The 17,687-nt window shown below is 41.2% G+C and overlaps 1 protein-coding gene across 5 annotated transcripts in view; it reads right to left on the reverse strand.

The window, feature by feature from the left end:
* Positions 1 to 17,687, reverse strand: part of utrn (utrophin) — a 517,764-nt gene that overhangs the window by 257,805 nt on the left and 242,272 nt on the right. For all 5 annotated transcript variants that reach the window (XM_080199920.1, XM_080199921.1, XM_080199919.1 and 2 more), the window contains 2 exons: positions 10,209 to 10,363; positions 7,743 to 7,932 (listed from right to left, as the gene is read on the reverse strand). In XM_080199920.1, coding sequence (XP_080056046.1) covers positions 7,743 to 7,932; positions 10,209 to 10,363 — 345 coding nt within the window. The remainder of the gene's footprint in view (positions 1 to 7,742; positions 7,933 to 10,208; positions 10,364 to 17,687) is intronic.

Genomic DNA, 17,687 nt, shown 5'->3' on the forward strand with positions numbered 1-17,687 from the left:
AGCCCAGTCCATCATACAAACCAGCCTCCCATCCATTGACTCTGTCTACACTTCCTGCTGCCTCGGAAAAGCAACCAGCATAATCAAGGACCTCATGCATCCCAGACATACTCTCTTCCAGCTTCTTCCATCAGGAAAAAGATGCAAAAGTCTGACGTCACATACTAACCAACTCAAGAACAGCTTCTTCTCTGCTGCCATCAGAGTTTTGAATGGGCCTATTTTATATTAAGTTGACCTTTCTCTATACCCTAGCTATGACTGTAATACTGCATTTTGCACCCTCATCTTTCCTTCTCTATCATGGTATGCTTTGTCTGTATAGTGCGCAAGAAACAATACTTTTCACTGTATACTAATACATGTGACAATAATAGATCAAATTAAATCAAATCTCTGGGTGAAGAAATACTGTAGCAGTGGTGTAATGGTATCGTCACTGCACAAGTAATCCAGCGACCCAGGGCAAGTTTTGGGGACCCAGTTTTAAAAGTTAAGTCTACAAATGCAGTTCCAACATCAATACTTTTACATATTTTTTCAGAAACATTCCGTTCATTTTAAGGGAATCATTTCACATTTGCCTAAATGCTGGGAATACAAAGAATAAAAATAAAACCAGTTCCTAATGCCAACAAATTTGCTCTTCCTGGACCGCAATATATCATTAAGTGAAACTGAAGGAGAGTTTCACAAGAGTTCACGGCTAGTCAGGTAGCATTTCTGAAACACAAACTATTTCACAATCCAGCATCCAAAATAACTGTGCATAGGCATGAACATCACAGAGATTGGATATGCTCCACACAGAATTAACAGCTTGGAACATCAGCACTGAGTACTGGCCACAAATAATTACGTCAGTACAAAAACAACATTTATTTTTATATTATGCCTTTAATGTAGTAACATGTGCCAGTACTTCGCAGCAATCATTCTACATCATGAGAATGGGTCCCTTTCACATGCACTCAAGTTATATTTTGAGTGATATTCTTGGAACATTTCTCTTCATGAAATTTACTAATGTAAGTCAGAGATATTTTTATTCATTCAGGCTCTTAGTTTTAACAATAATTTTGCTATTAAAGTTTCATCAAGGCAAACATACATATAAAGCAGCATTTCATCTCTTTACCTTCAATGCCCAACCTGTCCCTTTCAAAAGCTTTGAAAGCTAACATTAGTGCACACCCAATATCTCTGGTTGGATGAGGTTATTATGCTGACACTCTATGACTCCGTGGCTGAATGTTCCTTTCAGTTAACATTGATAAGCATCTTTTGTGGACTGGACGTCAATCTGAAGCTACCCACCATACTATAATTCAAAGCTAGCTGACCGTGGAGCTATTAAAAAACTGACTGCATCAGCCTCACAATATCCAAGAATAAAAAAGCAGCCTCACAGCAGCAGGGGCGTTCGACTTCAGCCTCAGATGACTGTGTGAAGTTTGCACATTCTTCCCCATGTCTATGTGGGTTTGCTCCAGGTTTTCCAGTTTTTTTCCCCACAGTCCAAAGAGATGCAGGTAAGGTGGACAATGTTACATGAAACGTTATACTCATTCAATCCAAGACTCCCCCAAACAGGGAAGGCTGATGGTCAAGACACTATATCAGATTACTCTTCATGTACTTACAATGCTGCCATTACAATTACACAGAACAGTTCTGATAAAAGGTCATCTTGACTGAAAATTTCACCTGTTTCTCTTTCCACAGGTGGTGTGTGACCTGCTGAGTATTTCTACCAACTCTGTCTATATTTCAAATTCCAGCAACCACAGTATTTTGCATTTGTATATAAAGTATGTTTGCTTACATTACTACCTTGCCGCGCATAGATGAGCTGATGATAGTATTGCAGAGTAACAGGCAAAAGAGATAAAGGTCAAATACCAATATAAATAAGCATTTCAACGCATGTTGACTACAATGCGTATCTCAGGAGCTATCACCAGATGAAATGATCAATAATATTCTTGGAATACTGAAAGCTATCTAAATGCTCACTAGTTTGCAGTAATTAATTCCAAATGTGCGTATGAAATGATTCAGGTTTTAATATGCAGAAGACCACCTTTATATAAAGACTGCCTGATATCAATCCCATCACTGGCAATCACCAACATATTTTACTATAGCTAACTTTTACGCCTGATAAGTCATGTAAAATGAAAGGTCAGCTCTACCCATGGATCATCCATGATGCATTAGTTACTTCCTAAATTTGTATGCCTGTGCAGTACAACCTCACCATCCAAAAGGTCGATGGTGTACTTATCCTGATATGAATCACACCAGCCTGTCATAGAAGGATATCCTCCTGTCTTCCACTAAAAGCGAAACAAATTCCTTTTACATTTATTGGTATTTAGACCAAGTACATTTACAAATTCACATTCAGGATAAATAGGTAAATGCAAAAAAAAAATTACATCTTGTGAGTTTATTATGCCTGCTTTAAAAGCTGCAGTTCCAAGCATCTGCTCAGCCAGTCAAGTGTTTCCCATTATCTGGTTATAGTACTTGCACAACACAATTAGCTTTGGCATGACATATAACCATGTGTCAAACGGTGCCCAGAATTATTTTGAACCCTCCCCACTTAACTGCTGATTTACAATCTGTTCTTGCACAAAAAGCAACACTTGACTTTATGGTTCTCATTCGGAATTCATCATTAGTGATGATGGGTGCACTACCACGCTGATCAGCTGTCTCTGCATCTGGTGGCCTTTAAATAAATCTCTAGCATTTTAAATGCGATCCCATTCAAGACAGGATCTTGTACTCCAGAGTTATGATGGAGGATGATGCCCACGTAGGGTTGGGAATGGGTGCAGGCACGTCAACTAGCTGCAGGCAGTGAAAGATTTTACCGTCATGCAGGTTGCAGCAGCACTGGGTTAACCTCCAAAGTGTGTGAATCAACATCTGCTCATGTGGTATGCACTAACAGATTGTTATCAAGAGGAAATCCAAAGGCATTGGGTCACGTCTGGAACATTACAGCAGTATCCACAGGCCTTGAGCCAGTCGGATTCAGCTAGGTGCTTGATGTTCTTCTAAATATAATGAAGCACTTTCAGTGAGTAGGGCTATATCTCGAACATGTTCTCAAACGATGAGGATGGTTTCCTTCCACCTATGCAGACATTAGGTTCAACATCTACAGGTATGCAGCATGTCCTTTTTTTAAATTTATTTTGGCCAAGCCAATATGCTGCTTCACAAATAGAATTCAACTGCTGTCAGCTGTTACTCAATCCAAGCCCTGCGCAAGTTATTTTGCTGTATTTGCATTTATTGGGCAAGGGAAAAGAAAGACAGCCACAATGCTGATTTGGCTACATCTTTCATAGTTAGGTTGGGGGTTTCTAGAGTTCCATGTGGCTGTTTAACTCCAGCACAGATAAATTAGTCAGTTTTGAAGCATTTAATTAAAAAGATTTATTTCTGATAAAAATGGAATTCAGTTTGAGTAGCATACATTGAATTGTGGCTCAATCACCACCAAACTGAAAGAGCCTTCAATACCCATGCAATCCAGGACATGAAACTCCCACATGAAGGTGTGCTGGCTGGGATGTTCGCCTCCACTGCTTTCTGGGGAAAAGAATTCCACAGACTGACAATCTGCTGAGAAAAAAATTCTCCTTATCGTTGTCTTAAAAAAGACACCTCTTAGTCTTTAACTGTGTCATCTAGTTCTGGTTTCCCCCATAAGAAACATCTTGGGTAGTACAGTGGTTAGCACTGTTGTCTCACAGCACCAGAGACCCAGGTTCAATTCCAGCCTTGGGTGACTGTCTATGTGGAGTTTGCATGTTCTCCCTGTGTCTGTGTGGGTTTTCTCCAGGTTCTATGATTTCCTCCCACAGTCCAAAGGTGAGCTGGTTAGGTTGATTAGCCATGCTAAATTGCCCCTTAGTGTCCCAACATGTGTAGGTCAGAGGGATTAGCAGGGTAAACGCTTGGGGTTAAGGGAACGGGGCCAGGGAGACAGGGCCTGGGTAAGATGCTCTGTTGAAGAATCGGTGTGAATGGCCTCCTTCTGCACTGAACATAAGAACATAAGAAATAGGAGCAGGAGTAGGCCATCTAGCCCTTCGAGCCTGCCCCGCCATTCAATAAGATCATGGCTGATCTGTCGTGGCTCAGTTCCACATTCCCGCCCTCTCCCCATAACCCTTAATCCCCTTGCCTATCAAAAACCTATCAACCCGCATCTTAAAAATATTGAGCGAGGCAGCCTCCACCACTTCAACGGGCAGAGAATTCCAGAGATTCACCACCCTTTGAGTGAAGAAGTTCCTCCTCAACCCCATTCTTCTAAACTCTAACGAGTACAAGCCTAGTTTATTCAGCCTCTCCTCATAGTTCACTGTATCACTGTAGGGATTCTATATTCTTGCTGACATCTACCCTATGAAGTCTCCTCAGGATTTGTATATTTCAATAAGGTCGTCTGTCATTCTTCTAAACTCCAATGGATAAAGGCCCAACATGTTCAACCTGTTTTATAAGAGAAGCCTTTTCCTACATGTCGCTTGAAGTACAGAGTGTTTTTAAAAGTCATTTGAGGGCTCTGATAATGGACAGGTTTTGGAGGGCTTTTCAGTCTGCAAGCAAGACCTATGTTTTCATAGTTATTTCTGCTATTACAATTCTGCTGAGCTACTGTTAGTTTTAAACTTATGAAAAAGCTTCTTCTTTAAAACTATGCATTTGACTGCCTTTATTGTGGTCTCAAATTACCACATCTTTCGTCCCAGAAATTAGTTAAATGAATTTTCTCTGAGTGCAACGATATCCATTCTAAACTTAGGAGACCAAAACTGTCTGCAGTATTCCAGATCTGGTCACACCAAGGCCCTATACAGTTGCAGTCAAATGTCACCACTTTTATATGCCATTCCTTTGTAATAAATGCCAACATTTATTTACAGCTCCTGTAGACCCATTTTTGTTTCTTAACTTGCCACATTTTCACACTTTTTTGCCTCGTACACCATCATCCTTTTTGTAATTTAATCACTCCTGACTTCCACACTATATCACACATCTTCCCTTTTGCTCTTTCCCTCATCACCCTATCCCTGCTTCTGATGTAATTTCAAATGTGTTACATTTTTATTTTTTTTCCAGTTCTGACGAAAGGTCATCAAGCTGAAATGTTAACTCAGTTACTGCAGACTTACTGCCTATTTTCAGCATTTGATGCTTTTTGTCCTTCATTTTACATTGAAGTTCCTAATAAATTCTCGACTCAAAAATATAAAAATATCTACACCTTCTAACTGCAAGAAATTGGCAAATGAAGATCATGATGGCGGGAACAGATTGGGGGTGAGGAAGATAAGCCACTGAGATATTCCAAAATTAAGGTAGCACCTTTCATTACAGTCACACCTCTAATTAAAAAGCTACTTTTAGGCTATACCTATTTTCAGAAAAGCAGGCACTTGTGGTTAACATCTTGCAGCTAGTACAAAAATACAAATAGAAAATAACATGGATATTGAAAAATGAAATAAATAGTGAAAATGCCATACTCAGTTGGTCAGGAGTATGTGTGAGAGAGAAATCAAGTTAGGATTTCATGTTGACATTTCATCAGAACTTGTATCTTGACCAAGATGAAAATATGATAAAAATGGACACACAAAATAAGAGTTTTACAGCACAACCCAATTTACATATGCCAGCTCCCAGAAAAGTGATATTCTCCTAGTTCCCATAAACATTTTCTTTTTGAAATATTGACCCATTTGCCATTTAGAAGCTATTCTGAATTCTGTTTCCACCACTGTTTCTTGTAGGGCATTTTATTTCTTTCCAATCTTGTGCAAAAATCTTTTAGACTCGCTCTTCATTATTTTGACGATCTTAAATCTGTCCTTTAGTTCCTGACACACTGCCCAGCAGAAACAGCTTTTCCAAATGTACCTTTCAAAATCCTTCATGATGTCAATCCCATTGATGAGATCCCCTTTTAAGCCTTCCCTGTTCTAATGAATAACTGAATAAAGAGGTAACAATTCACAGCAGCCAGCTCACGTTTTAATACATCAAATTGCTGGAATAACAAGAGAGCTGGCTCAGCATCTAAGAAGACAGGTTCATGTTTCAGCAGGATCATATTTGCATTTTTCAGAATTTACTTGCTGGAAATCTTTTGTTTTCCAATGTTCACAGTAACTGTTTTTTTCTTCTTCCAACAATTTATCAGTTTATTGTACCTTTAATCAGTCAACTTTAATATATGTAAATACTTAGGTGGGTGGCACGGTGGCACAGCCATTAGCACTACTGCTGTGAAGCGCCAGAAACCTGGGTTCGATTCCTGACTTGGGTCACTGTCTGTGTGGAGTCTGCACGTTCTTCCCGTGTGTGTGTGTTCCTTCAAGTGCTCTGTTTTCCATGGTCTAAGGACATGCTGGTTCAGTGCATTGACCTGAACAAGCACCAGAGTGTGGCGACTCAGGGAATTTCACAGTAACTTCATTGCAGTGCAATGTAAGCCTTACTTGTGACTAATAAATAAACTTTATTTATTTTAGTATCTACCTCACAATCATTCGAAGGTTTTGTTATTTTCTGAATATATTGCAGATATATTCCTGAGGGATCCAACAGTGAGCACTGAAGTTGCTGTGCTATTTTTCTGCCAATGTGCAAAATTTTCATCACAGGGAAGGAACAATCTTGGTTTAATAAATGTCTCATTTACGCACCTGTATAATATCAGCAAAACACATCATGAAAACCTGCTCAATTATATTTTTCCTTATTGATATATTAAGTTTGTAAAAAGTATGTAAAAGCTTTTTGAATTGCAGATCAGGCAATTTCACAGTTAAAAAGTTAAAGTCTTCAAAGGGAGAACTGGAATCAGTTTAGGTTGCTTTACAGTTGAAATACTGGTGTGCTAGTCAAGTTCACTGACAATAAACCATCTGGCTCCTCCAACTGATGAACATAGGTATTGCATACCAAAATCATCAAAATCTGCATATGTGTTCCGACAGAGTTAGAATACTGTGTATTCAGTGGATATTTATTGGTGCATAAATTCCATCTGTTGAAAGCTGCTGTTTGTCTGTACAGAGCTTACACTATTTACAAGTCCCTATACTTTGATTCTACAGTACATCACTCACTCCAGCCAGTCTATTATCTGGCCTGAAGCGTAGTGCTATAAAAAGGTTACTGTATTTGTGCCTGTTGCACACTGGCACTTCAATTTCTGTAACTTCCCTACAGATTTGTGGTGTGTTTCAGTCATTGATAAATACTCTCATGCAGGTTTCTCTTTAAAAATAGCATATGCCTGCAGTCTCCATCTTAAATGCCAATGGTTAGGGTTTCCTCCAATATTTACACCTTCTATAGATTTAGGTGCCAACTATTTAAGTGACATTTGAATCAAAGTAGCAAACTAATCACAAGTCTGACTTGCAGCAATCACATCTCTCAAACATCGTTCAATCTTGGAATATAAGTTGAATAAACGTGGTCAGAATGAAGATTACACTCCTGTTACGTGTATCTTTCTAATATTTAGCGAGGACACCTGACACCCTTTTCAAAAGCAAAATGAGGATATTACCAGTAAAACTAGCCAGCAGGTAGTCAAAACCAGCATCAGAAACGCTTTCACTTTCATTTCACTGAAAAGGCTTATACCCCACAGATAATCAAACAATTCACACTTCAGCTCAAACTATACTTACATGCAATCGCTGTTTGAGTTCCTTGACCTTTGCACTATCCTGTGAAGTGTCTTCTTTCTCAGCTGCATTGGCCAACACATCGGCGGCATTCTCAGCTTCCTGCAACCACTTAAGACACCCTTCCAACTCCTGCAGCAAGTTCTGCAGTTGCTTTAGTTCATTCTCCAGGTATCCAACTCTCTCGCTGGCTCTGACAAGAGCAATGAAGATGGCAGAGTTTGAGGTCAGGAGACCACAACAGAGAAAACTACAACAAATGGGAATGACATAAACTATAGAACATAGATTATAAAGACACGAGTGCTTAAAAGTATTCAAATTCTCCTGAGGAATTTTCAAGTTAAGTTAATTATTCATATTCAGGCAGCACTTATAATTTATAGAATCATCACATTAAAGCCAACTTTGCATATTAAGCAGAATTAAGTACTAGTTTGGACTTAGGGTTAACTTGTCCTGACAAATCACATGTCACTTGACTTTGCCACCGTGCTCCCTTCTCTACCATTCAAGTCTGTCTGGTTATTATGCTGTTCTTACCATCCACACACAAGGATATAGACCTATGGCAGGCAGAAAGGATTAGTTTAAATCGGCATCGTGTTTGCACAACATCGTGGGCCGAAGGACTTGTTCCTGTGTTGTACTGTTATATGTTAGCTTCCGTTGTTACAACAGAGATTAGTGGGTTACTCAGGTTAAGATGAATACATGCAGAATGTGTAAAGAATGAATGGTGAGGGAATTAGAGGATGCAGCAATTAAGAGCAAACATAAAGGAACTGGTCTATTCATTCCCTGTGTTGTGTTAACACATTACTCTTCTATTTCTTCACATAAACATAGTAATGACTCTTTGCTTCAAGCCAACTGCAGTTAACATGAAGAAGTGAAAGATGAGGAAATATCTATCTGGATCATTACTGCTGCTATTTTAGATCAGACAGACCCACTGAAGCATCTGATGAGGAAGTAAACCCCTTACCCCATACAACCTCTTTTGTTCCAATGACAGCAGTGGGTGCTGTATTTACTGAAGTACTGTCCCATCTCTCGCTGGTGACTTCTTACATCTAAAGAGTTGACAGGATTTCCAATTCTGCGATGCATCCTACCCAAGCCTCACAACACATGCAGTATTTCCAATCAGGAGCTGTACAATTATGGGTGTGAGAGCTTTGATTTTTACCCAAACCCCTTACCTCAGATAACCTCTTCATCTGAACAAAGGCTGGAGTAAGTCAGAAGGATCTCTCGCAGCTTTAGGTACAGGAGGTTAAATATACAGACCATGATCTCAAAAGGATCACAGGTCAGAGATTTGGAATGATAGTGTTACCATCTCATCTCTTCCAACCCTACATTTGAGCTCAGTTCTCCAGTAATAGTGAGAGGGCTGCATTAATCCTGGAGATGAATGGTCTGCTGTCCATCAGCCACCAGTACAGACCTCCAGGCCCTGCACCAGATCTAACACTGGGCTCTCAAACACAGAATTCTCTACACAGAAATGTGTTAGATTATTTTATCATTAACTCTTGAGTTGCGAGGGCTGCTGTCAACACTGATGTTTATTGTCCATCCCTGGTTACCCTATAGCTTGTTAGGCCACTTTGGCGGGAAATTAAGAGTAAACCAAGGTGACATGGAAATGGCATCTCCAACCTGAGGCAGAACTGATAAGGAAGAGAAATCCCTCTACCATGGTCCTAAAAAGAAAGGCTTGCTTTTCGTAGAATCTTTCATAATTTCAACATATCTAAAAGCACCTTACAGAATAAAGTACTTTATTCAAATGTGGTCATTATTGTAATCTAAGAAACATGACACCTCCCACAAACAATATGATAATGACCAGTTCATCTTTTTGAGTGGTGTTGGTTAAGTACTAGCCACATTCTTCCAAATAGTCCAATTTATTAGAAAAGGACATAAGTGAACTGGTGAGTTTTACAACTATCTGACACAATCTATTTAACTCCAGATTTTTTTGTAACTGAAGACAAATTCACGAAGTGCCAGAATGGGATGTGAATTACCACTGCAAGTAACATGACCACTACACCAGCACACCCTTCCTGAATGTACTACTCCATGGAGTGATGAGGTGGGTTAAGTCAGAACTGAAAGAAGAACAGAACGAAAGGAAGGACCAGTCCATTCCAATGAGCCAGTCAGCAATTAATAATATAATCACTCAATAATATAGCTGTTTGAAGAAGGATCAGCCAAACAACAGAGAATAAAACAACCAGATGGAAGCAAGGAAAATGAACAAGTATAGATAGACTATCTGAATCACACATGCACACAACAAACAATGGCCAGCATTCTCCAATCTCATTTGCTCCACCAATGCTATCAGCAAGAATGGAGAATACGAAACCAAATCTTCATCGAATGCAGTGGACCAGAGAATCTCAACCGTATAATCTGGTGCCGATCTGTGGAATCATTTCATCTCACCTTTGATTAATATTATTCCAGGATGTATTGATGCCATCTGTAACCTCTTTCACCTTCCGTGTATCATCTGCTGCATAATCACGGAGTAGTTTACTGGACAGGTCATTGAATGCAGCCACTGTAAACTGCCCTTTGTGTAATTCTTGTAGGAAGTGCTGAAAAACAGATAGTACAAAACACAGAGAGGTATACGTCGTGTCCAAAGCACAAACTTGCTTAGACAATGCCTAGATGATCCCCTCAGCACCACTTCTTCTCTTTCAGATATATGTCATATTTTCTAAAGTCAGACTTCTTACAACACCAGGTTTAAGTCCAATCGATTTATTTGATAGTAAACTCACAAGCTTTCGAGGTTAAACTCTTCATCAGGTGAATGGAGAGTTCTGGCCTCAGACAGAGCATATAGAGCACAGACAGTTTACTGATTACTGATTAGAATGCGAATCTTTATACCTAATCTGCTATTCAAGTCTTAAAGTGGCCAACAATGTGAGTGTTAACCTGTGATCAGTGCTCCTTCCACTCACATTGTCAGCCACTTTAAGACTTGAATAGCAGGTTAGGTGTAAAGATTCGCATTCTAATCAGTAATCTGTAAACTGTCTGTGCTTTATATGCTCTGTCTGGGGCCAGAACTCTCCATTCACCTGACGAAGAGTTTAACCTCAAAAGCTTGTGAGTTTACGATCATATAAATCAGTTGCAAATATATTTTTAAATAACATGGTTTACAAACCTGGTGTTGTCAGACTTCTTACAGCGTTTACCCCAGTCCAACGTCGGCATCTCCACATCATATTTTCTATTGCCATTCCCAACTATTTTTATTTATTTAGAAAGGGAAGTACTATTCAAAAAGGGCATCAGGTCAGTCCCCTGCATTTCTCTCAAGAAGTCACATGCAAGGACATGATTCCTCCAGCATTGGTCCCATCATTAAGTTGCCCATTTATTCTATAAACATTGGCGTAAACAGATACCATTTTAAGTTTTTTTTCTGGGTGTTCTAGGGAAGTGGGGGAGGAGATTTCTTCTGTAAATGAAGTGCAACAAAATTGTAAACCACATTATATAAAAATATATTTGCAATTTAATTATGCAGGGTTAAAGCAACAAATAAACTGGAATCAGCTTTTGTGCCATAATCAAATCTTCTTTTGCCCTGATGTTAGTTAGAGTCACAATTCAATCCTATTCCAAAGGATAGTCTGTCTTCCACTGCCGGGCTTGCAGTTTGAAGTATCGTAAATGTACAAGACCACTGATCAAGCTGTCAATGATTATATTCTTGTCATCACTTATGTCAAGGCCGTAGCACACAGTCTTGTAGGGGCCTGCATGATAGACTTGGGGTCAGTTATCTGATGATTTTCACTGATGAAACCAGACAGCAAAAACAATTTTCAATTGTACAGTTTAACAATCTGCTAAACACCTTTACAAGCAGAATCAGTAGTATACATGTAGACCAAAATTATTAAACTTTCATCTGTTTATGGTTCAGCATTGTAGATGTTCTGAAAGGCTACCAGCCTGCAGTTTGTGTATGAATCATAGATGACAATCCTAACTCCCACTGTTGCATTTAATAAGCACTGCTCAATAGATTTTCTCACGTAACATGGTGCTTATCCATTCACCGCAGGAGAATTGAAATTGAGGTTTACCAGGATGTTGCCTGGTATGTTGGGATGGTCTTATGAGGAAAGGCTGAGGGACTTGAGATTATTTTCATTGGAGAGAAGAAGGTTACGAGGTGACCTGATTGAGGCATACAAGATGATCAAAGGACTGGATAAGGTGGACAGTGAGAGACTTTTACCTCGGATGATGACGGCTAACACAAGGGGACATAGCTTTAAATTAAGGGGTGGTAATTATAGGATAGATGTCAGAGGTAGGTTCTTTACTCAGAGGGTAGTAAGGTCGTGGAATGCCCTGCCTGCAGCAGTTGTGGACTTGCCAACTTTAAGGGCGTTCAAATGGTCAGTGGATAGGCATATGGATAACATTGGAATAGTTTAGGTTAGAGGGTCATTAGATTGGTTCCAGTGGTCGGCACAACATCGAGGGCCGAAGGGCCTGTACTGCGCTGTAATGTTCTATGTTCTATGAAATGGCAGTATTAATGGAGCTGCAGGAAGCTGCACGAGCAAGAGTTTTGGCTGCCGCAGAAAGGCACATCATAACCTTTTAGGGTAAGGAAGGATCCAAGAACTCGAAGAGGAGAGATAGGGTGGGGATTTTGTAGAGCAGGTGGCAAGGAATTTTGGGGATGACATCTTGGAGGTTTGCCCCTTATGCATACAGGATACCTCTGAATGATGTGGCCTCCCTTCCCACCATTTTACATCTGGACCATATGAAACAGCCAACCCGCTCCTGCCTGCCCACACCAACTGTATTATGACATGAGCAGTGTATTATCCTAGTCAGCAGGCTTGTGAATAAGTCTATCTGATTCATTTACATATGGCAGGTGGTGATTTTGACAGCCACCCACTTAGTGTTTTATTGGGGTCCACTCAGGAGTAAGAGGGAAGGTGATGGGTTTGCCAGCCAACATATTTTGTGTGCCCTCTAAACCCATTTCAAAAATACACCAGGTGGCAGCTGTAACCTCCAGCTCCAAATTCATGAAAAGGTAAAACAATGCAAGAAGATTTGCTTGGCTTACAATAGAGTGAGCATCTTGTGTAATATTCTCACTGTGAAATACAGTTCTGGAGGTTAGAAATTACCAGGCTGAGAAAGGAAAAGGGCAGAAGCAAACTTTTGGGAGCCCAGAATCACTTTGGACAACTTGTAAAAGAATGAATGTTTATTTGGAGGACAGTTAAGTTAAAAGTTTTGTTCTGTAATTTAAAGTGTAAGTTCCTACAGGAGTACAAGAACAGGGATGTCTTGATGCAATTATACAGGGCCTTAGTGAGGCCACACCTGGAATATTGCATGGAGTTTTGGTCTTCTCATCTGAGGAAGGATGTTCTCGTTCTAGCAAGGGTGCAAAGAAGGTTTACCAGATTGATTGCTGGGATGGCGGGACTGACATATAAAGATTATCCAGACTCAAAACATTGGCTTTATTCTCCCTCCAAGATGCTGTCAGACCTGCCTAGCTTTTCCAGCATTTTCTGTTTCTCTTTTCAGATTCCAGCATCCGCAATATTTTGCCTTTATATAAGGATAAAATTGCCAAACTAAGAACTTTGAAACATTGTTTACTTTAATTAGCAAGCGAAAGGAGATTTGCTAGAATGCATCTCAGAAGTTAAAGATATTAGCAACTAAATCAATTCTCAGTTATATGAAAGGATGAACCTTAAGAATCGCGTAGAGGACACTTTAAATCCTAACAGTTACATGCATTTAGGTGACTAGAAGTCAAACATAACGATGGTGGCATGATGGACTGTTTAATGGAAGTTCTGGCAACATGGGGTGCAGGAGCAAGGATACTACTTGGACTGTATGCAATAATTTGAGTTGATAAAATGTATAGAGTGGTGTAAGCTGTTATATTTTGGATAAAGTTTATAAAAACTCTTTATTGTGATGACTTTTCCCTTTTTTTGTATTAATTCGTGGCCATGGGCAGTGCTGGTTAACCGGTATTTATTGCCCATCCCTAGTTGCCCTTGAGACGGTGATGGTGAGCCATCTTCTTGAATCACTGCAGTCCATGTTCTGTGGGTTGACCCACAATGCCATTAGGGAGGGAATTCCAGGATTTTAACCCAGCGACTGTGAAGGAACAGCGATATACTTCCAAGTCAGGATGGTGAGTGGATTGGAGGGGAACTTGCAGGTGGTGATGTTCCCATTTATCTGCTGCCCTTGTCCTTCTAGATAGAAGGTTGGTTTGGAAGGTGTTGTCTAAAGATTTTTGATGAATTGCTCAGTGCATCTTGTAGATAGCACACACTGCAGCTACTGGGCATCGATGGTAGAGGGATGTTTGGAGATGTGTTGCCAATCAAGTGGGCTGCTTTGTCTTGAATGGTGTCAAACTTCTTGAGTGTCGTTGGAGCTGCATCCATCTAGGCAAATCAGGAGTATTCCATCATACTCCTGACTTCTGCTTTGTGGCTGGTGGATAGGCTTCGGGGAGTCAGGAGGTGAGTTACTCACCGCAGTATTCTTAGCCTCTGATCTGCTTTTGTAGCCAATGTGTTTATGTGGCGAGTCCAGTTGAGTCTTTGGTCAATGGTAACCCAAGAATGTTGACAGTGGGAGAATTCAGTGATGGTTCAGTGAATATGGGGAACTGCCGGAAGATTGGAAAGTGGCTAATGTTACACCGTTGTTTAAGAAGGGTGCCAGGCAAAAGGCGGGGAATTATAGGCCGGTTAGTTTAACGTCTGTTGTAGGTAAAATGTTAGAATCCGTCATCAAGGAGGAAATAGCGAGGCATCTTGAGGGGAATTGCTTGATAGAGCAGACGCAGCACGGTTTCATTAAGGGGAAGTCGTGTCTGACAAATTTACTGGAGTTCTATGAGGGTGTGTCTAGGGCATTGGATAGAGGAGAGCCGGTGGATGTGGTCTTTCTTGATTTTCAGAAGGCGTTTGACAAGGTACCTCACAAGAGGTTATTGCAGAAGGTCAGGGGACATGGAGTTGGGGGTAGGGTGTTAGCTTGGATAGAGGACTGGTTGTCAAATAGCAGGCAGAGAGTGGGGGTCAATGGGTGCTATTCGGATTGGCGGTTGGTGACTAGTGGAGTGCCTCAGGGGTTGGTGCTGGGGCCTCAGCTATTTACCATTTATATAGATGATCTGGAGGAGGGAACCGAGTGTATGGTGTTGAAATTTGCTGATGACACCAAGATTGGTGGAACGGCAAATTGTGCGGAGGGTGTGGAGAGTCTGCAGAAGGATCTAGATAGGCTGGGCGAATGGGCCAAGAACTGGCAAATGGAATTTAATGTTGGCAAGTGCGAGGTGGTCCACTTTGGTAGGAATAATGGTAGGAAGGATTATTACTTACGTGGAGAAAAACTGCAGCAGGCGACAGTGCAGAGGGACCTCAGGGTCCTTGTGCATGAGTCGCAAAAACCCAGCTTGCAGGTACAACAGGTGGTCAGGAAGGCAAATGGGATGCTGGCCTTCATAGCGAGGGGGATTGAATATAAAAGTAGGGAGGTCTTGCTGCAGCTGTATAGGGCATTGGTGAGACCGCAGCTGGAGTACTGTGTGCAGTTTTGGGCGCCGTACTTACGCAAGGATATTTTGGCCTTGGAGGGAGTGCAGAGGAGGTTTACTAGGCTGATGCCGGAGTTGAGGGGGTTGAGCTATGAGGAGAGGCTGAATAAATTAGGCTTGTACCCGTTAGAGTTTAGAAGAATGAGGGGAGATCTCATCGAGACGTATAAGATGATGAATGGGATGGATAGGATAGAGGTGGAGAGACTCTTCCCGCTCAGAAAGGATAGTAGGACTAGGGGGCACAGCCTCAAGATAAAGGGGGGGCGGGGGGGGTGCGGTTTAGAACAGAGTTGAGGAGGAACTTCTTCACTCAAATGGTGGTGAATCTCTGGAATTCTCTGCCCGTTGAGGTGGTGGAGGCTGCCTCGCTAAATATTTTTAAGACGCGGGTTGATGGGTTTTTGATAAGAGAGGGGATTAAGGGTTATGGGGAGAGGGCGGGAATGTGGAACTGAGCCACGACAGATCAGCCATGACCTTATTGAATGGCGGGGCAGGCTCAAAGGGCCAGATGGCCTACTCCTGCTCCTATTTCTTATGTTCTTATGTTCTTAATATCAAGAGGTGATTGTTAAGAGTGTGCATTATTGGTGATGGCCATTGCCTGGCATTTGTGTGGCACGAATTTTGTTTGCCTTGACAGCCGAAGCTTGGATAACGACCAAGTCCTATTGCATTTGAACATGGTCTGCTTCAGTGTCTGAGGAGTCGCATAGGTGAATACGGTGCGATCATCGGAAACAACCCTCTGATTTTTTGATGGAAGAAAGGCCATTGATGAAGCAGTGAAAGGGCTGGGGCTAGGACACTACCCTGAGGGACTCCTGCAGAGATATCCTGGAGCTGAGATGACTGAACCGCCACAACCACAACCATCTTCCTATGTACCAGGTATGACTCCAACCAGTGGAGAGTTTGCCCCCCGATACTTATTGATTCTGGTTTTGCTAGGGCTCCTTGATGCCATACTCGATCGAATGCAGCCTTGATGTCAAGGGCAGTCACTCTCACCTCACCTCTGGAATTCAGCTTTCGTCCATTTTTGAGCCAAGCTGTAATGAAGTCAGGAACTGAGTGACCCTGGCAAAACCCAAACGGGCCATTGCCGAACAGGTTATTGCTGAGCAGGTGCTGCTTGATAACACTGTTGGTGACTCCTTCCACCACTTTACTGATGACTCAGAATAGACTGATTGGGCATTAATGCGCCAGGTTGAATTTGTCCTGCTTTTTGTGTATAGGACATACCTGGCATTTTTCCACGTTGTCGGGTCGATGCCACTGTTGTAGCTGACTGGAAGAGCTTGACTTAGGGGAGCGACAAGTTCAGGAGCACAAGTCTTCAGTACTACTGTTGGAATGTTAACAGGGCTCATTGCCTTTGCAGTATCCACTGCTTCCAACTACTTTGTGGTATCACGTAGAGTGAATCGAATTGGCTGGAGTTGGCATCTGAGATGCTGGGGACCACTGTGATCAGAACTCTCCATTCACTTGACGAAGGGTCAGAGGTCCGAAAGCTAGTGACTTTTGCTACCAAATAAACCTGTTGGACTTTAACTTGGTGTTGTGAGACTTCGCACTATGAGGCAGCACTGTTAATCACTGTGCCACCCCCTGTGACTCACATTGTCATGAAATGGACTTTGAAAGGGGAAGGGGTTCAAAGATATCTCTGAAAATTCATTCCGGTTAGCCTGCCATGGTCTGGATGAGGGAGAGAGAGAATAGCTAGAGGCGGAAAGCTTCTGTGATTCACTGGAAGATCAAGCTCAATTGAAAGACCAAATTTGAGAGAAGTTAAAATAACCCTAAAAGATTTGCCTAGTGTCTGCAATAATACACTCAACTAGAAGAACAATTCTGGGGTTAGAAATTACCAAGGTAAGAAAGGAAGAGAACACTTATAAACTTTTGGAAACTAGAAATCATTTTGGATTGCTTCTGGGAGAATTGCTTAAAGAACAATGTAATGTATACCTGATAGTGGATTTTTACGGTTGTATTAAAATTTCTGTTCTTTAGTTTAAACGATAAATTGCCTACAAAAGCAGTATATGGTCAACAGGGATTTTAGTCTGTTACAGTAAAGGGCTTAAATATTAAAGCTTGTGTCATCCACTCAGGTATTAACTACAGATTCTAGTTTACTCTTAAAGTCATCAGTATCTACAGAGATTGGAACCACAATCTACAATGGTCAAAATGTTCCCTTTGCTAATAGGCTGTGTGGTCAACTCAAAAAGCTGCTTAGAGATGAGGACCAACAA

This window comes from Carcharhinus amblyrhynchos, chromosome 12 (genome assembly GCF_965287045.1).
Source record: "Carcharhinus amblyrhynchos chromosome 12, sCarAmb.v2.hapA, whole genome shotgun sequence".
Taxonomy (NCBI): Eukaryota; Metazoa; Chordata; class Chondrichthyes; order Carcharhiniformes; family Carcharhinidae; genus Carcharhinus; species Carcharhinus amblyrhynchos.